Source organism: Polyodon spathula, chromosome 9 (genome assembly GCF_017654505.1).
Source record: "Polyodon spathula isolate WHYD16114869_AA chromosome 9, ASM1765450v1, whole genome shotgun sequence".
NCBI lineage: Eukaryota > Metazoa > Chordata > Actinopteri > Acipenseriformes > Polyodontidae > Polyodon > Polyodon spathula.
The window spans coordinates 16,733,125-16,759,120 of record NC_054542.1 but is presented as its reverse complement, the minus strand read 5'-3'; the positions used below and the strand labels follow the sequence as shown (position 1 = coordinate 16,759,120).

The following is a 25,996-nucleotide window of genomic DNA, read 5'->3' as shown; positions in this document are numbered from 1 at the left end:
AGCTGTTGCATGGCCAGCCCTGGGAGATCCCAATGTGCATGGATCTCCTCAGTCAGACGAAAGGCTCTCTTTGGCATCCCGAACCGGGCAGGTTCTGGCTATGGGTTTAGCCCCAGAAAGAGACCGCTGGTTAGCCCTAGGACTATCAGATGTGGTTGTGGGTATGTTGCAGAGTGCTAGCGCATACTCCACTAGGTCCTTGTACACCTAGTTTGGTGTCTGGCTAGAAGCCATGACCCCATATCTTACCTCATGCCAGTCATCTTACAGTTTCTGCAAGTACTGCTTGATGCTGGTAGGTCACCTTCCACGCTGAAGGTGTATTTAGTGGCTATCTCTGCATGCAATGCCCCCATAGATTCAGTACCTCAAGGAGCGCATTTCTTGGCTGCCCGATTTCTTAAAGGCGCTCGGCGATTACGCCCTCCCATGGAGGACTGTTCTCCCTGAATGGAGCCTTAATATTGTACTGGAGGCTCTCACAAATGAGCCCATACACTCCATAGAGTTGAAGTACCTGTCTATTAAGAAAGCCTTCCTCATGGCTATCACCTCTGATAAGCGGGTCAGTGAACTACAGGTGCTGTCTGTGCACAGCTCCTGCATGCGTATTTGGCAGCAGGGTGTCTCTGCACACCAACACTGCTTTCCTCCCCAAGGTGATCACAGCCTTCCACATGAATCAATCTGCAGAACTGGATTCCTACCATCCATCCACCTCTGCTTGCTTCAATCGAAGATGAGAGACTGAATTTCCTCTACCCGGTGCGGGCATTGAGATGCTACGTGCATAGAACAAGAGCTCTGCGTCAATCTGACCAGCTGTTCGTCTGTCATGGGACACGGATCCTAGGACAGCCCCTCTCTAAGCAGCGTCTGTCACATTGGATTGTGGACACAGTCTTGACTGTGTGTAATGGTGCTGGCTTATTGAGAAGAGCTTTGCAACAGAATTAAAACTTATAAGTGTAAAAAGTTGTCAAGATGTTAACAATGAAAAGAAAAAGGACAAATATGTTATTTAAACCATTATAGCAACAAGTGGGGAAGTGTAACATCACCTCCTCTTCCTTCTTATTCAGAAACATCTGACTGATTATATAGAGCTTACAAATGTTATGTAACTTTTGTGTTGCCGGTGACATACACCTTAAGTTTATTGAAAGATCTGAAAACGTACAATCTAGTGTTAAAAAGTTCAATTGTACAGAAACATTGTAAGTACAAGTGGCATTGTCAAAACCTATGTACTGCAGTTTACTAACAGGCTGAGCCTCTGTCTGGAACAAGCAGCAGTGTTTGTGTCTGAACAAAATTGTTTCAAGAGCAAAGCAAGACTCCGAGGTGAACTCTTTGATTTTCTCAAAACATTTAAATGCTGTTTTGGTATTGGGAAAAGACTTTTGGTTGATGGTGCTCATCTGGGGAAAACATGTGCCTCCTCAATGTTGTTTAGAGCTACAATCTCAATAAGTTCTGGTAAAGTTTGCATTTTTTTTTAATTTATTTTTTTCTAAACAAAATTGATACATCTAATATTATGCTATGGCTTCATTTTGTAATCTGGCTATTCATTTTACAGTTTTAATTTGTGAGAATACAAGTGCAATCTCAAAATATAATTTTCATTTATTCCTGAAAACTGTTGCTCCCCCCAGCTATCCCCCACCCCCCACACACTTTGGAAAGGCTTTGGCGTCATTGTCAAAGATTCAGCTATACATATCTTGTATCATTTTGCACAAATATATTTCAGAAATGAACACATAACTATTTTGCAGCTTTCCATTTGACTTTAAAACACTGATATTTTAAAGATAATTATGTTCTTCTCAAAACAAACACACAGGATTGCTTTCACATCCATTTATTTCTTGTTTGCAGGAATATGTGCAGATCCCTCAAGTCAGATTTTTTTCTTTCTTTTTGAAGCAAAACAGAGACATTAACTTGTTGCTTTGAAGTTTACCTACCTTTGGATCACAAGATAAAATTAGCATTCAGAGTTAATAATTCACTGTGCATTCCAAGTGTCAGTGCTTTTAACATGGTGAGATGCTGGGGACCTGCAGACAGGGTTTCAAGTGAAAAAAAAATGTAAATAACTTACCTAAACATTTTAATGACGTCACTTTGCCAGAGGTACAATGGGTCCTGCTGGATACAAAAAAAAGTGTTTAATAAGAATTTACTGTTAACATAAAACAGGTGTAATATCATAAATTCAAACACTCATATAATTCAATGAAACTAATGCTAAAAGGAGTTTTCTTTTATTATCATACTTACAGACCATTGAATTAAACATTTAATGTAGAATGATAGCAATTATGATAGTAATTCTCATATATCCATGTAATTTATTTTATTGGCTTCCAATTCTCTCATGGTTATATTTAATCATATTACATCATTAAATTGATTTATTTTTAATTTAGGCTCACCAAAATTCAAAGCCACATATAACCTACTCTTGAAGACCAATCAGCTATGCAGGCCTGCTGACAATGTATTGTTATGTGCTGTTCCAGTTACTTTTTTAAAAATGTTTTTATTTATTTATTTATTTATTTTATTTAGGTGTGACATCCTTAATATCAATTAATAATTGATAATTTAATATCTGGATGATTAGTTCTCTTACCAACAATATTTCAATTGACATGTTCTAAAGATCGAGGATTTACTATGAATAACATTCACTCGCAGACATAAGGAATGGTTAATAAATAGTATTTTATTAAGTACACAAATAATGAACATAAATCAGAAAAGTTAGAATGTAAATCTTAGTCTCTAAGCACAAAACACACCACCTGTCTCCTAACACCTCAGCAGCAAGCAAGCAGGCTGTGATGTAGCTAGTCGCTTACACACACACACCCACATCCAATGCACAGAGTACATCTGAGAATACAGACAATCTTAAGAATATATCACATTAAACTTATTAGTGTTACATAGATTAAGTATATGGCAAGTTTACTTTTAAAGAAATTCTTCGTATAATAATATGAGGTAGGTTACTTATAGTTACTTCATCAACTTTCACTAAAACTTATGCCACACGCAAAGTGTGCAAACTAAATAATTAACAATTCAATTCTATTTGAATGTGTTACAATTAATTAATTTAGTTTCATGAATTGAAAATACAACTGGAATTATACTCAATGGTTCCTTGAAACGCTTAGACATTTGGTCCATTGGTTTGGAAACTCAATCCATTGAAGTGTCCAGTACAAAACTCTCCTCTCAGCAACAAAGTCTTCAATCCCACTTTCGATCAAACTCTGCAACAAAGTTTCAATTCTCAATAGACTCAACAAACAGCTGCAACAAATTCTCCAGTCCTCAGTATAGGATCCACAACAGCGCCCGTCCGCTCTGCCCTCTTCGCTGAATCTTTAGCTACGCAAAGAGCAGAGCCCCTTTAAACTCCAAGTCCTTTGATGTTTTAATGACCTTTTCCACCAGGACATCGTTAGCTTATATCTTCCTTGCATCAAAATGATTGTTCTTGCACGTGTGAATTATCTTACATAATTCAATTGTCCGCTCAGCTTAATCCATTTCTCAAGACACACAGTTTCATTAATGAATTCAGTTACATTTCTAATACACATTCATGTATTATTATCAAATTCAGTGAATATTTCCTACAATACCATACCAGTTATATTTATATTCTTTACATCTAATAAGAATTTTTTTTTCTTATTAGATGTAAAGAATATAAATATAAACCCAGAGGGATTAGAATGCAAGGCTGACTGTACATAGTATGGAGCCTGTGTTGTTTTTCAGGCACGCTTTGTATAAAAGCCAAGATAAACAGCAGTTTATCTGAGCTACATTTTCATCACTGAGATGCTTGTGTATTTAAAATCAAAGAGAGATCAAAAAACATACACAGTAAACTGCATTTTTCAATCTTTAACACGCTCCTCATAACATTTGTGGAGCTTGATCAGTTGTATTTTGGTGACATTGAAATTACTACTGTAGTGGACTTTCGCGTCAGGATGGAAGTCCACTTGTACACCAACACAAGAAAGCAATACAAAAACATGTGGTGACGCAGTCTGCATTTGAACGCACTTTTATCGTTCTCAAATAATAACACAACCAAAAGTAAAACAAAAACCTAGCTCTTCTTCACACCCTTACTTGAACAACAAAAATAACTTGTTTCTAACTAGTCCTTCTACTCCACCGACAAAAGTACAATTATGGTATGCAAATCTTAAACTGAGTCCAATACCCAAACAAAGGTAAAAATCTAGACAGACAATTTAACCTCACCCCAACTGTGAGGGTGCAGGAACAGTGTGCCCTATAGTGGATGGTCTGGCAGTTCACTCCAGGGTCAGTCGGAAGCCAGCCATCCAGGAAGGGGGCGGAGTCACAATGCCTGAAGTCATCGCCTTAGTAAGGTAAGCGATGTGTCAGTCATGGATTGGAGGATATGTGATTGCACTAGCTATCGAAGGGGACATGACTGAAGGGATTTCGGTGGATGTGACGAAGCAATCTGTTCCTTTTTTTTTGGTTACTGCAAGGACCTGTAAAGGCTAACACTAACTGGGAGCTGTGGCTACAAGCCAGCATGGAATTACACTGCACCACTGTTTCACGATCATTGTCTTGCACCATACTTGCACAAAGAGCACTCACTGTCTGGAGAAGTGACTGTGTCTGTGTTGTGTGTTGTTACTATTAGTGTCTTATTATTTCAGGACTGAAACCCTTATTTTGCACAGAGCAATACACATGTCTGTGTAGAGCCTGTGCTTATTCTTTAAGTGTTGTTGACATGCAACCCAGCCAAATAAAGAGCTGTTTAATTGTGAACTGTCTTGGGTTTGTCATTTCCTGCACACTGCATAATCACTGCACCTGCACACTGCAAACCACACGCTGACAGTGCTTATAATAAAATTAATCAGTTTGGAATTCATTATTTCCCATAGATATGAAGTATAAGCTTTATTTCATAAAACAGTTTTTATTTAAATGAAAGCTATCTTTTTAAAAGCAGCAATAAGTTTATCAAGCTGGGTCATCACATATATCCTTGTCATGTGATCTACTAGACATATAAAGCTGTGTGAGTAATGGAAAAGCAGAAGGATCTCATATACTTCAAAAGGTACATGATAGTGGGTGCCTGAGCAACCTGCTTGCCCCTCAGCTCAGTGGCTCCATTGACAAATGTATCCATCAAGACAGTCTTCCTGGAATGGTAACACTGGCAAAAAAATACCACCGGAAAGCAAAACTCCAGTTGCAAGTACGTCAAGAATCAATTCGTTATATTTGAAAATACCAGGTGAATGATATTTTGCACCCAAGTGTAAAGAGTTAATGAAAAAATTATAAGTACAAAAGTGCAGCTGTGCAAAGTATGCTGTTATCTGGCTGCTATTAGGGAAATAATGTAGGAATTGTTGCTGACACACAGAGATAAGCTAGCAACTAAGCTTTGCACGTAAAGGGTGTACAAACTGTATAAAACTGCAGGCACTTGAGAAGCACAAAGCAGCACTGCATTTGAGAAGCACAAAGCAGCACTGCATTTGAAAAGCACACAGCAGCACTGTGTCCAATTGCTTCTTCCAGAAATTGGTAACTAATTTAATTGCTTAATTTGTGTTAATAACTAGTGGCCTCATTATTTTGTATAATGATAATGATTACACTGCAAAAGTATAACTTTTGATTATTGGGATGAATAAAGAAAATTTGTTATATGCTGCATAAAACCTTGTTGTGTGCGTTCCTTCACAGTGAAATACATACGTAAATAATTTAGTTTTCTTACATAATGGAGACCATGAAGGGACATCCTTTTAAAACAGATTTATATCTTGGGGTCCCGAACTTTTGATTCCATAATCGAATAGTTGCATGGTTATAATAATTAGGATCACAACCTAAATTATTACTACTTGGTAAAGGATCTAGACGTAGCTTGAGATAGGATGTCTGGGTTCATTTTGAACCCCCTAGTTCAGGACATGAGGGAGGATGATTTTACAGAACTTAGTTTTGTAATTTAAGACAGATGTCCAAGGATATGGTAACAGTACGATCCATAAATAAATCAGAGAAATAAAACCAGAGTGAAATCTGGTCAAACAAAAGTCAGAGACAAACAGTAGCACTTGAAATTTAAGCTGTGTAATTGAGTCTCATTTCAGCACCATGTGGATCGTACTTCTGTTGCTAGGGCTCCTGGCCAGAGCCTCTGCTTCATCCTGTCTGGACTACGTACTAAGTCATGAAAATTGTCTTTTGTTAAATAAGATTCTTGGCACTGTTGTGAATAATGTGATCTATGACCTGGTTGCCTAGTTACTCTAAACTTTTCATCCTGGGATCTCTCACAGGATAAGAAATATGGTAAGACTACAGCAGCAAAGTTTATTGTTGTAAAATATGTTGCAGATCACGGAGTGGGTGATTTTGCGATGGACGCAATTCAAAAAGCTGACCCTTGGTCATACATTTTCAAATACCACATTTCCATCAACCACATAACCCGGGTATGTGCTCCATGTCCAGCGTTTCTTTTCCTGTTCTGCATACCAGTCTGCCAAATGTACATGTAATGCGTAAGCATCTCTAGATGGATTTATCTTTTAAATTGCTGACAGCCGACTGCAGTGAATTCACGTCTTGACTTTTAATTCGCAAGTATTTCTGGGGAAAATCGGTAGTATTTCCTGCCCAACTATGTGATAACTTGGGTAATTTGGAAAAAGCATGGAAACACCACCTTTTTCTCAAACTCATGTTGGCCATCAACTCAAGTTCTGGGAGAATTCAGGCCAATTGGAGAACATTCGAGTTGACTGTCCATCGAACAAGGCAAAAGACAAAAGAAAAGAGGGATGATGATGTAAGGATTGCATACAGTCTGCAATGCATACAAATTAAATTGGACCTATAAAAATAACTTATAAAACTAAATAAAAAAAAAGACACATAATACCATCAAAGATGGTTTTAATTCTAATTGAACTCTCAATTACTTAACTAAGCCTTTAATTAAACTAATAATTTGCTTTATTAGACCTTTTTAATTGTTCTCAACTCCTAAAGCAGATTTCAAGCTACTTATACGATTTTACAGTTAACTTGAACTCTCCAGCTGTTTAACAGCTGAAAACAATTACAAAGTCTAATTAAGGAAATTATTAGTTCAATTAAAATGGTCTAATTAAAGTAATTGAGAGAGCTCAGTTGGAATGAAAACCAGTAGACAGAGGGGGTCCTATCACGGAGTGACCCTAAAACCCTTCCGTTACACAAGGTGCGAGAACCTTTTTTGAGCGAAAGGTACATGCGGCCGAGATGTCTGACTCTTTGATAGAAACAGTTAGATTTATTTTAAGTCTTCCCACTGACAATGGGAATGGGAATGTAGAGATGGGAGCCCAGCTAACAAGATTTAGGTTTTTGTAGGTATCAAGTGAAGGTCCTGGTCCCACACCTCTGATGTAAAACGTTGGATGCACAGGCCTGTCATGTTCGCAGAACCAGCCCGAGCTGAGCCTAGTGCAGAGTTTGAATCCTGCTGGGAATGTGCTGAGTTATTAGACATGAATTGGATGATTTAAACTAGCCTGTATTGATTGAAATAATATGATATTCTCTCTGTCAATAATTATATTAATACTGTATATACTCCTTTCAAATAGGTCGTAAAACCAGTAGAAAATATTATTAGCAGATCTGTGAAAGCACCTTGGAAGGATTCAAACTTGGCAGGCTCTTATCATAAGGCCTTGTTAACATATTCCAGTTTTATGAGAAAAGGTAGCCATTTTCTTTCATTACTTCACTTTCATTACTTCATGTCTCATATTAATCAACACCAAAAAAATGGCAAAAGGCTAGGATGTCTTAAAACCTGCTTCAACTGGATTTTGTGTGAATAGAAAAAGGGGTCAGACTTAAATCCGTAAATTAATATTAGCAACTGTTATACTGAAGTAACTGAATTAGAAATACATGTTACAAAATAATTTAAATTTAAGCTGTTATACAAATAACATTATTATTGTTGAGAAACATATTACAGTTACAAACGAAAGAAGTTCAGTACAACTGACACTGTCTAAACACGGAAGCTCGATATTGGAGACGGATGCAGGAAATTAACGACACAAATAAGCAAAGTAAGTAAAGCAAACGGTACTGTGGTAATAACCAATACAAATGTGCTGTCAATCAGATGTATTTCATTCTTTTAACACTCTCTTATGTAAGACGCCAAGGAATATTGGACGGATGGTTTCAGAAACAATGCGTAAGGACACCCCCACTTCTGACAAGGCAAAATAATAACCACACATGACAGGCACTTGATCTGAGTTGCTTTCCTTCGCTGGGAGTGGGGCATATCTACAAATGTGATATGTTAAATCCTTGTTGTGTGCGAAATAAATAATTTTTCCCTGTACAAGACACCTGCGAAGTGTGATTGCACCTCTAAAACTGTGTTTCAGATTTTCCGCATCTAGTTCATATACCATTTATTGTGGTTTATTTAACTAACCACATAAATCATTTTTCACACAGACATTTTAAGTTTAATAGTAATGTGTATTTTAAAAGGCAAATGCTAAATGCTCCCATGGTATTCATATAAGATGTTTGAAGGTGCATATGACTTGTCTCAGGAAGGAAGCACGTGTACATACATACTTAGATGTGTACATGTATTGTATTGTGACAAGCAACAGACATGCTACAGTTTCTTTGTACTTGTGTTAATTAACATATCACTATAGATCAGTGGTTTCAACCTTTTTTTAAAAATAACCTTTCTGTCTAGAGGTGTGAGCACCCCTTTACAATTTTTGCTCTACTGAATGGTATTAAAGCTGCAATAAAAAGTTGAATAATCTGATTAACAATTACTCTTTTTTTCTGCAATTAAGAATCTATTTTTTGACTCAAGAAACGGTACACGGGATAATTTAGATGTACAGTACAAACATCGAAAACAAATTTAACCAGCTACTATTGTTGTTACTAAAATGCCTAATAAATAAAACAAAAACCATCAAAATATTGTGATTATTATTTATGCTTATCGGAGCATACTTCTAAATAATGCAGAAAGATTGTGCTTTACTGATTTGTATTTAATTATACAATGAGTTAAAAACTGCAAAGTTCATGAGCAGCACAAAGCACTCTGGGCAGAGCTCTCCATAGGCAGACGTCTGCTTAACCCATCTGGGTGGAAATCCACTTAATCTAAACCATGCATGCTTACAGGTGGATGATAATTTTGAAATTATTTCTGTGACACTGCCCTTTGATCTTTTGATTGATTAATCAACCACCGGTTAAACGAGCACCCCCCTAAAAAATCCCAGGGGTCACAAGAGGGGTTAAAAAAGAGCACCCCTTTACAAAATCCCAGGGATCATAAGAGGGGGTAAACAAGCACCCCCTTAAAAAATCCTAGCGGTCACAAGAGAGGTTAAACAGGCACCCCCTTACAAAAACCCAGGGGTCACAAGAGGGGTTAAAACGGGCAGCCCTAACAGAAGACCCTAGCTGAAGAAGGCGGCGAAGGGACCACATCCACCACAATCCCGACCAACACCTGTTTCCCGACCCAGAGAGTCAGAGCCCTTAACCCAGGCTCCCAGACACCTGGCATTTGTGTCCTGACCCCTGGTCACTGGGTCTAGCTCCTGGGTCGTTGCATCTCCAGGCAGTCGGTCGCCTGGTCTCCTGCTCCAAGGTCGCTGCGGCTTGCACCTCTGCTAGGGGGAAGCACCAGAGTCAGGACCAATCCACCCTCCAACCCATTCACAAGAATCCAGAGGGGAAAAGATGGACAATGTGGAAGGGGGTTGGTGTTTCCGGGGGGTAACCGGTTATGGCCATGTTTGCTGCGCACGAGGGCAGAAGCACTGTCAGTGTAAATAGTGTGATGTTGTGAATGTAAGTTTGGCAGGGATGGGGTTTAAATCCCTCCATGCCAATGATCACTGGTTGAATGTGGCCATTTCCTAATTAGGATTGTGGAAGAGCAAAGCTCTGCCCTTTTTAAATTGGCAGGGATGGGGTTAACTTCCCCTACCTGCCTTGGTTCATTGTGTTCAGGTGGCTGGGCGCTGATTGATCGTTAATTAAACTAATCATCTAATCAACCCCAGCCACCTGAACACAATGAACCAAGGTAGGTAGGGGAAGTTAACCCCCTCCCTGCCAATTTAAAAAGGGCAGAGCTTTGCTCTTCCACAAGGATATTGAGAGCTAAATGGGGATTGGTCACACTTTGGCAGATGGTGTTTGGAGGAGAGAAGATAGTGAAGGCGTTGCTTAGTTTATTTGTATACGTTCCTTATGGTGATTTTTTTTTGTTTAACTCTTTATTTTGGTTCTCATGCCCTGTTTGTTAGGGGTTTTGGTCTGATTGTAAATAAGTGCGCTCTAGTGCTTGAACTGCAGAGTCTCCCTTCTTGACGGAACATCTTGGGCCACAGCGCTATCCTGCTACACAGTGTAACAGATTTCAAATACAGTGCTGTGAAAAAGTATTTGCTCCCTGTCTGATTTTCTGCATTTCTGCATATTTTTGACATTGAATGTTATTAGATCTTCAACCAAAATCTAATATTAGATAAAAGGGACCCTGAGTGAACAAATAACACAACATTTTGATACTTAATTTATTTATTAAAGAAAGTTATGCAGCACCCATGCCCATGTGAAAAAGTAATCGCCCACTTAGACTCAATAACTGGTTGTGCCACCTTTAGCAGCAATAACTGCAACCAAACACTTCCTGTAGTTATTGATCAGTCTCTCACAGCGCCATGGAGGAATTTTGGCCCACTCCTTCATGCAGAACTGCTTCAACTCGATGACATTTGTGGGTTTTCGAGCAAAAACTTCTCGTTTCGAGCATAAACTTCTGCCACAACATCTCAAGGGTGTTTAGGTTTAGACTTTGAGTAGGCCATTCCAAAACTTTAAATTTCTTGTTCTTCAACCATTCTGATGTAGACTTGCTTGTGTGTTTCGGATCATTGTCTTTCTGCATGACCCAGCTGTGCTTCAGCTTCAGCGCACGGACAGATGGCTTGACATTCTCCTGTAGAATTCTCTGATACAGATCAGAATTCATGGTTCCTTCAATGATGGCAAGTCGTCCAGGTCCTGATGCAGCAAAGCATCCCCAAATCATGACACAATCACCACCGTGCTTGACCGCTGGTATGAGGCTCTTACTGTGGAATGCAGTGTTTGGTTTTCGCCAGACATAACGGGGCCCATGTTGGCCAAAAAGTTCCTCTTTTGACTCATCTGTCCATAGAACACTGTTCCAGAACTCTTGAGGATCATCCAGGTACTTTTTACAAACTTGAGATGAGCATTCATGTTCTTCTTAGTGAGCAGTGGTTTCCACCTTGCTACTCTGCCACGAATCTCATTTTTGCCCAGTGTCTTTCTTATGGTGGAGTCATTAACACTGACCTTAGCCAAGGCAAGCGAGACCTGCAGATCCCTGGATGTTATTCTAGGGCTCTTTGTGACTTCCTGGACGATTTTACGCCTTGCTCTTGGAAAGATTTTGGCAGGACGGCCACTCCTGGGAAGAAGAAGATTCACTACTGTCCCAAACTTTCTCCATTTGGACAATATGGCTCTGACTGTGGTTTCGTGGAGCCCCAGAGCCTTAGAAATGGCTTTGTAACCCTTTCCATACTAATAGGTATCAACAACTTTTTTTTCCCCCCAAGGTCTTCAGAAATTTCTTTTGATCGTGGCATGATGTGCCTCTAGAACTGACAACTTCACTTTGATGGGAAGTGCCAAAGTTAAACAGATTTATATTAGGCAGGGCCTTGCCCAAATCAGGCCTGATTTTTAACCAAAGTATTCAAACAGGTGACCCTAATTATCCCTTTAATTGGGTTGAGTTAACTAGGGGCAATAACTTTTTCACACCTGAAGATTGCATGTTTGATTACCTTGCACACCAAACAAATGAAAGAAGCACCAAACTTTGGTGTCATTTTTTCTCTCAGACTCCCTTTATATACTACGACAACTCACAAAAAGATCTGACCAAATTCAATGTGAAAAAATGTGCAAAAATGCAAATACTTTTTCACGGCACTGTACATACAAATTGAAAACGTAATACCGATCCACAAAAAGGGAAACAAAACTGAACCAGGTAACTACAGACCAGTAAGCCTGACTTCTATTATATGCAAACTTATGGAAACTATAATAAGATCCAAAATGGAAAATTACCTATATGGTAACAGAGTACTGGGAGACAGTCAACATGGTTTTAGGAAAGGGAGATCGTGCCTAACTAACTTGCTTGATTTTTTTTGCAACATCGATAATGGATAATTGCAAAGCACCATGGTTTATTTAGATTTCCAGAAAGCTTTTGACAAAGTCCCGCACAAAAGATTAATTCTCAAACTGAACGCAGTAGGGATTCAAGGAAACACATGTACATGGATTAGGGAGTGGTTAACATGTAGAAAACAGAAAGTACTGATTAGAGGAAAAACCTCAGAATGGAGTGTGGTAACCAGCGGTGTACCACAGGGATCAGTATTAGGTCCTCTGCTATTCCTAATCTACATTAATGATTTAGATTCTGGTATAGTAAGCAAACTTGTTAAATTTGCAGACGACACAAAAGTAGGAGGAGTGGCAAACACTGTTGCAGCAGCAAAGGTCATTCAAAATGATCTAGACAAGATTCAGAACTGGGCAGACACATGGCAAATGACATTTAATAGAGAAAAGTGTAAGGTACTGCACGCAGGAAATAAAAATGTACATTATAAATATCATATGGGAGATATTGAAATTGGAGAAGGAATCTATGAAAAAGACCTAGGAGTTTTTGTTGACTCAGAAATGTCTTCATCTAGGCAATGTGGGGAAGCTATAAAAAAGGCTAACAAGATACTCGGATACATTGTGAAAAGTGTTGAATTTAAATCAAGGGAAGTAATGTTAAAACTGTACAATGCACTTGTAAGACCTCATCTTGAATATTGTGTGCAGTTCTGGTCACCTCGCTATAAAAAAGATATTGCTGCTCTAGAAAGAGTGCAAAGAAGAGCGACCAGAATTATTCCGGGCTTAAAAGGCATGTCATATGCAGACAGGCTAAAAGAATTGAATCTGTTCAGTCTTGAACAAAGAAGACTACGTGGCGACCTAATTCAAGCATTCAAAATTCTAAAAGGTATTGACAGTGTCGACCCAAGGGACTTTTTCAGCCTGAAAAAAGAAACAAGGACCAGGGGTCACAAATGGAGTTTAGAAAAAGGGGCATTCAGAACAGAAAATAGGAGACACTTTTTTACACAGAGAAGTGTTTTAAAGAATTTTCCGATATCAGTTACACCAGTATATGTGCGTTTAAGCTGACACCCTGGGATCCTTTCCTTCAAGAAGGCTGCTTTGATGAGATTTGGGATCATTTCCCTGACTACTACCCAAAGTAAAGATGGTAACCCTATGAAAAAAATGGCCCTCTGTAACACTCATCTTCGTTTGTAAACTTCTAAATGGACACTTCAAAAAGACTTGCAGACCCTTACCTTGACAAGAATTAAGCGGTTTTCAGGCTTATTGAAAATACAAGGTTCAAAAAAGGACTTGCGATTTCATTTTAGCATTTCATATTTAGCAAAAGTAATAATTATTCATTAGCCTAATGAAAAAAAGTTTTCATAATTACAAATGGTGACAAAGCTTATTTATTTACAGTATAACTTTGAACACAGTTCTGGGTTCTTAACACTGTCTTTGGTGGATAAAGCACAACAACAAAGGATGGTACCTGTATGTTTATTAGTGGGATCACGCATGACTTCTTTTAACAAACAATACAAAACAAAAATAAATCCTAGCTCCTGTTTTGCAGCACTAACTCAATTTAACAGGATGCTAATCTGGCTTACTGACTTTAAATATATTATTCACAAATCACAGATTTAATATACTTTGTGATAATATACAACATATTCAGGTCTATACACAGGTCCTTACTTTCATTCAGACAGCTATTGTCTTTGAAACCTGTTATTTTACAACTACCTGATTTGTTAAATTAGCTTAACTGATTGCCAGTAAATCAGTGCTCTTCATGTCTTGGGCAAATTTACTGCTGAAGACTTCAAATAAATAACAACACAGTATATACCAGGCACTGGACAAACCATTTGAAAAAGTACCCAATTTATATTAAAGTTTCAATTTTTTGTTCTTAATATTTTTGTAGAGTAATTATTAGTAACAAAGTGCTATGTTTGCATGCCTTTTTTTCTAAAAAATACATCATATAAAACTAGCAGTAAATATACAGTTTTTTTCCTTTTTAGTAAAAAAAAATGGTGCGCTATAACTTTGAACACGTAAACATAAACTTTTCAACTTGTGTTTTCCACTGAAAAAAAAAACATTTACATTGCTTAGCAGGGAAAATCATTAAAAAATAACTGCATTCAATGACGTAATCACAATTGGGTCACGTGGTATGGTTGAGTCACTTCTTGCAGGCCTGTTTGAGATGAGGCTTTGACAGTGCGCCAACGGAAGTTTTGAAAAAATGACTCAATTAAAGGGTTAACTATTCTTATGCAACTGCATGGTTTCAGGGAGCACTCTGATTGGCTAGCAGATTAATCTCTGGTGGACTACAATTATTTTTTTGTTTATATCTTTTTATTATCAGCTTTTAGTTTAGAACAGAAAAGAAAATAATGCTAAACATATGTAAGTATGGTAAGGATAGTACCTAGGTAAGGATCATACATGTATAATTACATTCAATAAATCATAAGAAGATGATACAACAATACTCCTTGACTCGTGAGGAAAAGAAAGAGTAAATAAAATAAGTAAATAGAATTAAAATAAATAGATTTAAAAAAAGGGGGGACATATAGACACAAGAGATATGTTGACCTATGTTCAAGTTTGGATATGTAAGTTCTCAAAGTATTCCATGGAGGGCAACCATACCTTGTGAAACTTGTCTTTGGAACATCTTAATGTAAACTTAATTTTCTCCAATTTCAGATGTTGCATAATCTTCCTGATCCACTGTGTGTGAGAGGGTGGGTCAGCTTGCTTCCAATTTAAAAGTATCAGGCGCCTCACCAGTAGGGACGAAAAAGCTATGGCATCAGACTAGGTTTTTTGTAGGGCTGTGTCTATGGGTAGAACTCCAAAGATTGCAATAAGCGGGTTGGGATCAATACTTAAATGAAAAATTAGGGAGAATGTTTCAAAAATAGAGGTCCATTCTGGGACAGGACCAGAACATGTGGATTAAAGAGGCAGGAGTTTGTTTGCATCTATTACAGGCTGGGTCAGTATCTGGATATATTTTAGCTAGCTTTTCTTTAGTCAGATGAGTACGATGTAGAATTTTAAATTGGATAAGCCTGTATCTAACACAAGAGGAAGAAGAATGCACATGAGCTAGAATAGACTCCCATTGGTCATCTGAAAAAGTGATGACTGTGGTTTCGTGGAGCCCCAGAGCCTTGTGGAGCCCCAGATCCTGCTCCCAGAGTGTCTTCATTTTGTTGCTAATGACTGAGGACTCAAGCCAGAAATAATATTGTAGATTTTAGATCTCAGATCTCCACCATTGGGGTTCAGCTCCAGCAAACTGTCAATAGGGGTTAGAGGAGGCAAGGATGGAAATTGACTAAATAATTTTTTGGTAAAATGTCTAATTTGTAAATTGCAAAAAAAGTGTGAACGAGGTAAATTAAATTTCAGGGAGAGCTGATCAAATGAGACAAACACATTATCGAAAATATAAGTCTCTAATTGCATTGGCCCCGTTTGAACGCCAAATTTGAAAAGCTGAATCCATTTGAGAGGGTATGAATAAGTGGTTTAGAGTGGTTGGAATAAGTATGGAGACTCTCTGTAGGCCAAAATGTTGTCTAAATTGAGACCAGATTTTAAGAGTGTGCTGGACTATGGGACTGGAGCTAGATTGACTTGCACATACAGGGATGGAAGAGCAAGCCAAGGCAGATAAGGAGGATGATCGACAGGAGGAGGCTTCCAGATCCACCCAGACTGGGCTTCTGTTATCTGAGTTGTGTTCTGTCCAATACATGATTTTATGAATATTGGCTGACCAATAATAAAATAGAAAATTTGGTAAAGCCATACCGCCCAAATGTTTCGGTCTTTGAAGAAACACTTTTCGAGGAACTTTATTTCCCAATAAAAATGAAGAGATCATTTTGTCAAACAAGTTGTAGAAACTTTTGGTAATGAAAATTGAGATATTCTGGAAGAGACACAGCAATCTGGGAAGCATGCTCATTTTAATCAGGTTGGTACGACCAGCAAGTGACAAGGCAGAGCAAACCAGCAGGCTTGTGTCGACTGCGTTCAAGCAATGGTGTGAAATTAGCCTTAATGAGAGAGGAAAACACAGGTGTGACTGATATGCCTAAATATTTGAAACTACCAGACACCTTCTTAAAGGGGCAGAGTGTCGAGGGTAGGTGCAAGGCGGATGTGTTAATAAGGAATAGTTCACTTTTATGTAAGTTTAGTTTATAACCAGAGAGTGTCCCAAATGGTCCAAAATTGACAAAACATGTGGAAGGGAAGAGATTGTGTTTGTAATAATATAGGAAGAGGTCATCTGCATATAAAGATACTTTGTGCTCTTGATCTCCCTGTATGATTCCTTAAAATCCTTGAGAGTGATGCAGAGAGATGGACAGAGGTTCAATAGCAACAGCAAACAGTAGTGGAGAAAGAGGGCAGCCTTTTCTTGTCCCCCGATGGAGTGGGAAGTACTCTGACTGTGTATTATTAGTACAAACAGACGCGGACGGGGATGCATATAGCAGTTTAATCCATGATATAAAATTATGGCCAAAGCCAAATTTTTCAAGTGTGGCAAAGAGGTAATTCCATTCGATGCGGTCAAATGCTTTTTCAGCATTAAGAGACACAAGGACTTGTGGGGGCAATTTGGATGAGGAGGAGTAAATTATATTGAATAGTCTGCATAAATTAAAGATTTTCTTCCTATATAAAATCAGTTCGATCTAATGAGATTAAAGAGGGAAGGACCTGTTCAAGACGGGAATTAGAGAGGATTTTAAAATCAGCGTTGAGGAGAGAGATCGGCTTATATGAACTGCAATGTAGGGGATCCTTGTCTTTCTTCAGTAGAAGAAATATAGAAGCTTAAGAAAGTGTAGGGGGGAGGAGTCCTGAAGAAAATGAATCTCTGAAAACAGAATAAAGTAGCGGGGAAAGAGAAGCAGAGAATTTCTTGTCAAATTCCACAGGAAATCCATCCGGACAAGGGAATTTGCCTTTTGTATAGATCTGATGGCTTGTTCTATCTCTGGAAGAGAGAATGGTTCCTCCAGAGCAGTTTTGGACTGTTTGGTCGAAAGTAGGAATATTAAGGTTATGAAAGAAAGAATTAAATAAAGAAGGATCATCAGCAGATTCAGATGTATTAAGTTCAGTATAGAATTTTACAAATTCTTCATTTATGTCTTGTGGACTGACCGGTGAGGGGCCTGCAGAGGTGTTAAATTGGGTAATTAAGCATGTGGCAGCAGATTGGTGAGCCTAATGGGCTAAGAGTTTACTGGCTTTGTCTCCAAATTCATATACAGTGTGATGGGACTTGAGAAGCAGCTGCTCAGCATATTTAGTTGACAGCAGGTCATCTGTAATTGAAGATGCTCCTTATAGAGGCCAGGTGTAGGGGAAGAAGCATAACGCTTATCGAGTTGTAAAATAAGGTCAGTAAGTTCAGTAAGTCTGGCAGAGTCTTACTTTCTTACTCTAGAGTTATAACAGATTATTTGCCCAGGCAGATATGCTTTGAAGGCTTCCCGTAAGGTGGAATTGGAGATCTTGGGGCTGGAGTTAGTTTCAAGGGAAAAAAATATTTCAGAAGAAATAAACCAGACAAATTCTCCATTGGAAAGCAAGAGGGGGTTAAGCCGCCAGGTCTTACAAGAAAAAGAACAGTTAGGGAATGATAGCTCTACTAATACAGGGGCATGGTCAGAGATCACAATGCTGTGATAGGAGCAGGTTTTAACCAATGAAAGAAGCCTATTGTCCAGCAGGAAATAGTCTATGCGGGAGAAAGGGGACAGGAGTGGTGGACAGGAGAAAAAAAAGAGTAGTCCCAAGCGGTAGGAAACATAAATCTTCATGGGTCTGATACCCTATACTAGTCAAGAAAGGAATGTAAGGCTAAGGCTGATTTAGAAAGAGAGGCTGGTTTTGTAGATGAACGATCAAGACCAGGGTTAAGCACACAATTAAAATCACCTCCAATGTTGGCCAGAATCACTGGGGTATTACAGAGATTGCCTATCATGAACACATACCTTCCATTAGAGTCAGCGATTACTTGGTTAACAGTAAAAAGGATATTTTTATGAATTAATATTGCTGTCCCTCTGGATTTGGAATGAAATTTGGAGTGGAACAGCTGCCCCACCCATCCCGTACAAATACGAAATTGATCAATGTGTTTCCTGGAGGAAAGCTATGCTCACCTTTAGATGTAAAAGTTGGCTTAGTACTTTTACTTCTTTTAACTGGATAGTTGAGCCCTTTAACATTCCAGGTGATAAAGTTAATAGGGCGCTCGCCCGCGGGAACCCTTCTATTTACCATTCACTATTAAGGGTGAAAAATAAATAAATATTGGATAAGAGCACATATACCCCCCTTTGGAGTACTGAAAAGTTGCAAAACGCAAAGACGTATAGGTGTTTGTGTGAAGAAAAAATAAATTAAAAAACAAATTAAATAAAAAATAATAAGTAATAATAATAATAATAATAATAATAATAATAATAATAATAATAATAATAATAATAATAATAATAATTCCATGACAACCTCAAGACTGGTTGTTCATTGTACCCCAGCTCCTATGGAAGAGGAGCCTCTCACCCTCTTAACACCTCCCCAAACGAGATGTACACACACCCAAAAAACTGCAATATCAGAACTGTGCATCTTACACAAGTTGAGTACCACTCAGATACTCATGCTCCTACATACACAATAAGCAGACCTAGGAAACACATATATAAAGCTTTAGTTATACACGTGTACATATACATACACACATACACATACATACATACATACAGACATATACATATACACTCACATATACATACACATATGCATACATATATATATATACACATACATACACATATATGTAAAAATATCATTGTAAAAAGAAACAGCCTCCTCAGGAGTGTTGAATGTGAATCTGGATCCGTTAAAGGTGATCTGGAGACATGCAGGATGTAGCAGACCAGATTGTATCCCCGCTTCACAAAACTGAGACTTAACCCTTCTAAAAGCTGCTCTGTGTTTCCAAACCTGAGAGCTGAAATCAGGAAAGATGTGTACGCTCTTTCATTTGACAGTGATGGATTCTGGCAGGTTGTAGCTTTGGAGCAAGGGACCGGTGTGCTCTATCTAGTGTCGGAGGGGTATCAAACTTCTCTTTCCCAAAAAGTTCTATAAAAAAGTTAGTCATAAAAGCTGTTGGTTGTTGCCCTTCACTGCCCTCCGGTATCCCAATCACACGTAGATTCTGTCTATGGCTCCTTCATTCCAAATCGTCCAATTTAGATTTTATGGGTGTATTTTTGGTGGTGAGGGTGGAGCATATTTTTTCCAAGGCAGCAACCCTGCTGTCAACATCACCGAGAGATTTCTCCACTTCTTGCAGTCGGCTGCCGTAGCCTTCAATCGTGGTTTGTAGGAGGGAAATGGAGGATCGGGTCTCGATTCGGAAAGATTCAATCAGGCCGTGGATACTAGACATCGAGGCTGCCAGCGAGGTCAGGGACGAATCACCACCATCTTTAGCTGCGTGGTCTGGCCTGCGTTCAGCCGTGCCGACTCGTTCAGTTTCCGAGGTCTCTGCAGCTTGAGCTTGCTTGGTCTTGATTTTTGACATTTTAAAAAGTGCTAATAACTTTAATGAACTACATCTGAAATAACTAATACAGTAGGTTTGCATTAATTAAGAAATTATTTTGTAGGAGCTAGCTTGAGACGTGTCTACTCACTTACTCACATGCTAAACAGCTCCCCCTGCCGCACTACAATTCTATATATATTCGTATGAGCTTAACATGCAGCCTACAGCACTCAGTATTCCCAGGTGGTCTCCCATCCAAGTACTAACCAAGCCCAACATTGCTTTGCTTAAGCATTGCATGGTAAGTTCGATTTGAAGAGCTTTTTGCTGTCAGAGACATTGCCCAAGGGTCACTACAAGGAAGTAGCTCTTCTTGACCCCCTACAATTCTATGAACATAATAAAAAAAAAAAAAAATCAATTTAAAGCAATGCTTTCAATTTACCTCTACAGAGTACTGTTGACCTGTTGTATGTAGTTGTAAGTTTAACATGGTTTGCTAGCATACCACCGTTTCCTAGTTTTCCAAAATGTTTATAAATAAAAGAATACTGAAATTAACATTTAACTTCAGTCAGGTCGAATTAAAACTGACACAAGACAGGAGTGCTTGCCTCCTGGAAGGACATGCTGTGTAACTGAGTCAGAGCACCACTGGCTCCCATATAGTGGACAACATAACTTTAAATGAAGCTTTGTAGTTGGTAGCCAAGATATTAAAGGGAATGGGACAATCTACAACTGCTAAAGTAGGAAAGTAACTAGCATTTAGATTGATAAAAAAAACACTACAGGCTACAACTAGTTTCGCTAGATTTACAAATAGCTCTTCTCACATTTCTATTAGTGGTGTCAACTATTTTGCACTTCAATATTGTTTTCATAGATCCTGTATGATGTGGATATTGTGCAAGAAATACTGAAAGTAAATGATAAACTTCCTGTTCTCAGTAGCAGCCAGAATTTCTCCTCAAACCATTATGTGACAGAAATACAATGAATCTTGGTTGTAAATCTCCCTTCCGACCTGCGAGGGCGCTAAGCAGTAAGAATAGAGTTCTTTGGACGGGCTGACCTGACAGTTCTTTCCCAGGGTTGGGAAGTCATCCAGTCCAGAAGGCGGCAAGACTCTGTTGCAAGAACATATTGACCCAGAAGGGAAACAAAGCAGCAGCCGTAGATTGCAGAGGCGGTTGCACTTGTTTACCAAGGGTCATGTTTGACAGCATAAAAGAGGACAGAGAATTGTAATCTGTTCCTTCGCTTTGGTTTTGCATTTGAACCTATAAGGACTGTGAGAAACTCGAGAGAATGTAACATTTTCGTGAGTTTTTTGTTTGTTTTTGTGTCTGTTATTAATTTGTCTTATTTGTGAATTACTAGACGGCTAACACATTTCCAGAGCTGTCACCTTGGGTCAGCACAAAGCTGGAACAACACTTCACCACTGTCACGAAATAAACTTGTATCACCCACCACAAGCACTACTGCATGCACCTGTGACTGGTGACCTTGTTTGTACTATTGTGGGGAGGATATTATATGTTTATTATTTGAAACTGCAATCCTATTATTATTTACCCCGTGTAGTACACATTGTTGTGTATTGCTGGGGCATTTTCTTTTGGTCACCAGACCTGGATACAATAAATAAAACCTTTCCAAACCAGATAATAATCGTTTCTTTCTGTTTCATTTCTGCACTGCATCACCTCTGCACATGTATCCACTCAGCTAGATTGTCACACATTTTCATGAACGTCACATGAAAAGCTCTTAAAACCTGATAGGTGGATACTGTCTCAAGGGTTTATGAATGAATTAAACTTTAATTTATTCATAACAAACACATCAAATGATAACCTGCTGTCTTGTTGCGCTTAATGATGTGTCCTTACCTTATATGTGTCACATTGTGAATCTTGAAAATATGGCCAGCAGGCTGGCTTAAACTGATTGATATTAAGTCCTGTTGGAACTGGAACTCAATTTCAGATACAGGAAGGGAACTGGAATTTCCGTATCTGTGAAAATAAAAATATAAAGTTCATATTAGTTAAAGCTTGGAACACTGAAAACTGGAATACTGGAACATAAGTTTGGGATTTCCCTGGTACATTTTGTGTAGCTGTACCTAAGTAAAATAGATAACATGCTGTTTTTAAAACAATAATAATGAATGTCCTTCAATTTGAATAGTAATGGAGGCAGCAAGTTGCTAATAAGTCACAATACTGTTTGTTGTCAAATTGTTTATTTTACAGTATAAATAAATTTAGATTTTGCTGATTTTATGGAGTAGGCTACTTTTATGAAAAATGCTGAGCTACCTGTGCCATTTGAAAACTCCTTTCAGAGTTGCTTATAGCTCGAGAAGCTTTTCAGAGAGTAAATAATAGGTCATACAGCCTTATTTTAACAATACAGACAGATAAGTAATCTACACAAGCAATTTTTATTGTCAATTCTAATTTGACAGCAAAACGTGCCACACATACACTTGAAGATTGATTATTTCTGATTATTTTAAGCAATTTTAAGATGGTGCCTGTTTGCAGTAAATGTGTTTCAGCAGTTACTATAGTAATTGGAATAATTGTGAAAAGACTTTGGGCTTCATTCACTAAACAGTGGTAACGTGCTTTGCACGCAGTAAGCCCCTTTACTGAGCACTATTATTATTATTATTATTATTATTATTATTATTATTATTATTATTATTATTATTATTATTATTATTATTATCTAGGGTGACTTACAATTGTTACAAAATATCACAGTACAGTATCACATTACAAAATATCATATTGTAAAGCATCATATTTCAAAATATCACATTACAAATAAGAGTAGTAGTACAAAAAAATCAGTAGCAAATAAGATCAAATTCAAATAAGAGCAAAAAATAGAGAATACAGTAAATAATTACATGTAAGAGCAGTTAACTTAGATGAAAACTATTTGCTTATACCAGTAAAGTCCAGTATCAGCACATAGTAAGTACGATGAATGGATGAGAATGATTTTACAAGAGCAATTACAAGAAACATGAATATGGATACCTATAAGAGTAAGTCATATACAAGATACAGGAAGTATTAAGAGCAGGAATATGGCAAGGTATGGAGCAGTTCTGGAGGGATGATCAAGGGAGGGTTTTTTTAAGATGGGGGTGATGCAGGCCTTTTTAAAGGCAGAGGGGAAACAGCCAGAGAGCAGAGAGGTGTTGAGAAGAGAGGAGATGAAAGGGAGTGGGGCAGGTGCTGCAGCCTGGAAGAGGTGAGTGGGGAGTGGGTCCAGAGCACACGTGGTGGATTAATGGCTCTGGAGCAGGGAGCAAAGGTCAGAGCCCGAGAGGGCGAGAAGGAGGAGAATGAGGGTAGAACAGTAGGGGTTGCCTAGGGTGATGGGGAGTGGGTGAGCAGAGGACAGGGGGTGGGTGGGGAAGGAGGTGAGGTAGTGAAGAGTTTGTGCATGTGTGTTATTCTGGATGAGAAGGCAACCTAGCGCATGGAAAATAATGTTAATGGGTGGAAATGTATCCAAATTACATCACAAAATGTCGCCTGGGAGGTATTTGATATGCAAACTCTATTCACTTAAGGGTGCTAACTTTACTAGATGCCTTAGCATGTCTTAAAAGTACCACTTATTGAAACCAGGCGGTGTCACAGAACCAGCAGATTAGAGTGAGAAGAGTTTTTCGGACCAAGCAGACATTACAGGACTGTGTGAGGAGGAGGTAATAAGTACATACAGACTGAGCACAGATCATACTACCTTATATTTAGCGCCCTGAAAAATTCATGATATCACGAATTTTAAAGAAATAGTGTATTTGACTGCCTACCATGAAAAATATGCATTTTATTTTCCTTACAGTATTTTATACTACTCTTCACCTCCTCGATTCATTTTATCAAGTAGAAGCAGTGCTACAGTAGCTTGTGATGGAAATATAATGAGTTCTGGTTGGAAATCTCTCTCCCGACCTGTGAGGGCATGAAGTAGTGAAAGGGAAAGTCTTTGGATGGGCTGGCCTGACAGTTCATTTCCAGGGTCGGGAAGTCGGTCAGCCTGGATGAAGGTGAGACTCTGTTGCAGGATTGTATTGACCTGGAAGTGTGCCCTGCTCCTTTGGTTCCACTGCTGATTATTTCTACCACTTCTGAATGCATTGCAATGGACATAGTGGGCCCTTTGCTACCTTCTGACTCTGGGTATACGCATATATTAGTAGTGGTAAATTATGTAACGCGATACCCAGAGGCAATTCCATTGAGATACACTAGTGCCACTGCAATAGCCACCGACTTAGTACGGATTATGGCTGAGACGGTTTGTAACACAAGAGCAAAAACATCGGGCATTGCTTCTTCCCTACCTCCTTTTTGCAGTGAAAGAGGTTCCACAGAGTTCGACAGGGTTCTCCCCCTTCGAGCTCTGGTATGGCCGACAGCCTCGCGGCATCCTCGTTCTGTTGAGAGAGTGGTGGGAGAAGCACAGAGGCTCGTCCAAAAATGTAGTGAAGCATGTGCTCCTACCAAGGGATTGCCTAGATTTGGTCGGTCGTTTGGCCCAGGACAACCTCATATCGGCCCAGCACCGACAACAGCAGCATTACAACAAAAATGCAGTAATTCAAACCTTTCGACCAGGAGACAAGGTAATGTTGCTACTTCCCGCATAGGAATCAAAGCTGTATGCTAAATGGTAGGGGCCATATGAAGTGATTTGGGCTATAGGAAAGGTGAATTATGAAGTTAGACAACCTGATCGCCGTAATGAATGTGAAATTTATCATACAAATTTATTAAAGACCTGGCAGGCACTGGAGGTCTTGTTTATAGCCCCAGGCAATACAAAGGATGATTTAGGCTCCCGTCCAAAGACTCCTAGCACAAAAATCTTTTCGTTGGGGGAAGAATTGGTTCCAGATCAGCAATGGGAGCTGCGTAAGCTTATTGAGGAGTTCAGTAATATTTTTTCTTACTTGCCCAGCAGAACTAATCTGGTTGAATATGACATTATCTCTCCAAATGTTGTCACCATGCGAGAGAGACTGTACCGGAACCCAGAAAGTCAACGAAGTGGCGTTCACAAAGAGGTATGAGACATGCTGGAGCATGGAGTGATTGAGCCTTCCAGGAGCAAGTGGTGCAGTCCTACTTTCATAATGGCCAAGAAAGACAGCACCAACTACTTCTGTGTAGATTTCAGGAAGGTAAACGCTATTGCAAAGTTCGATGCGTAGCCTATGCCTCGGGTCAACAAACTTCTAGATAGACTGGGAAAAGCGAGGTTTATCTCCATTCTAGACCTGACAAAGGGATACTGGCAGATCCCCTTAACCTGCAGTTCTAGAGAGAAAACTGCATTTTCAACACCAGAAGGGCTGTTTCACTTTAAAACCATGCCGTTTGGGCTACATGGTGTGCCCTCTGCCTTTCAAAGACTACTGGACCAGGTTTTATGCTCAGATCATCAATATGCAGCAGCATATATTGATGACGTGATTATTTACAGCTCCACCTGGTAAGAGCATTTGGCTAGGATTGCGGCCGTCCTTTAGTCTCTAAGGGTAGCCCGACTGACAGCTAACTTGAGAAAATGTGCGTTTGCCAAAACAAAGACTCAGTATTTGGGATTTTTAATGGGGAATGGAAGGGTGAGACTCATAGTCACCAAAATCAAGGCTTTGGTTGACACGGCGATCCCCAAAACCAAGAGGTCACTAATGGGATTAGCCAGTTATTACCGCCACTTTATCCCCGAGTATGCCACCATGGTTAACCCTTTAGCTGACCTCACCAAAAAGAGTGCTCCAAATTTAATTAAGTGGTCAGCTGAGTGTCAGAGGGCATTTGATACTATTATGCGTAGATTTCACCAAGAGATTCATCCTCCATACTGACACATCGGATGTAGGTTTGGGTGCTGTCTTGTCCCAAAAGGTAGCTGGAGTAGAACACCTGATACTGTACATGAGTAAAAAAATGCTAC

The 25,996-nt window shown here is 38.9% G+C and overlaps 1 protein-coding gene across 1 annotated transcript in view; it reads right to left on the bottom strand.

The window, feature by feature from the left end:
• tmprss3a (transmembrane serine protease 3a) overlaps nt 1–25,996 on the bottom strand; it is an 82,358-nt gene that overhangs the window by 42,887 nt on the left and 13,475 nt on the right. The window contains exons 4-5 of the mRNA XM_041259959.1: nt 21,892–22,017; nt 2,111–2,157 (exon numbers count right to left, since the gene is read on the bottom strand). Coding sequence (XP_041115893.1) covers nt 2,111–2,157; nt 21,892–22,017 — 173 coding nt within the window. The remainder of the gene's footprint in view (nt 1–2,110; nt 2,158–21,891; nt 22,018–25,996) is intronic.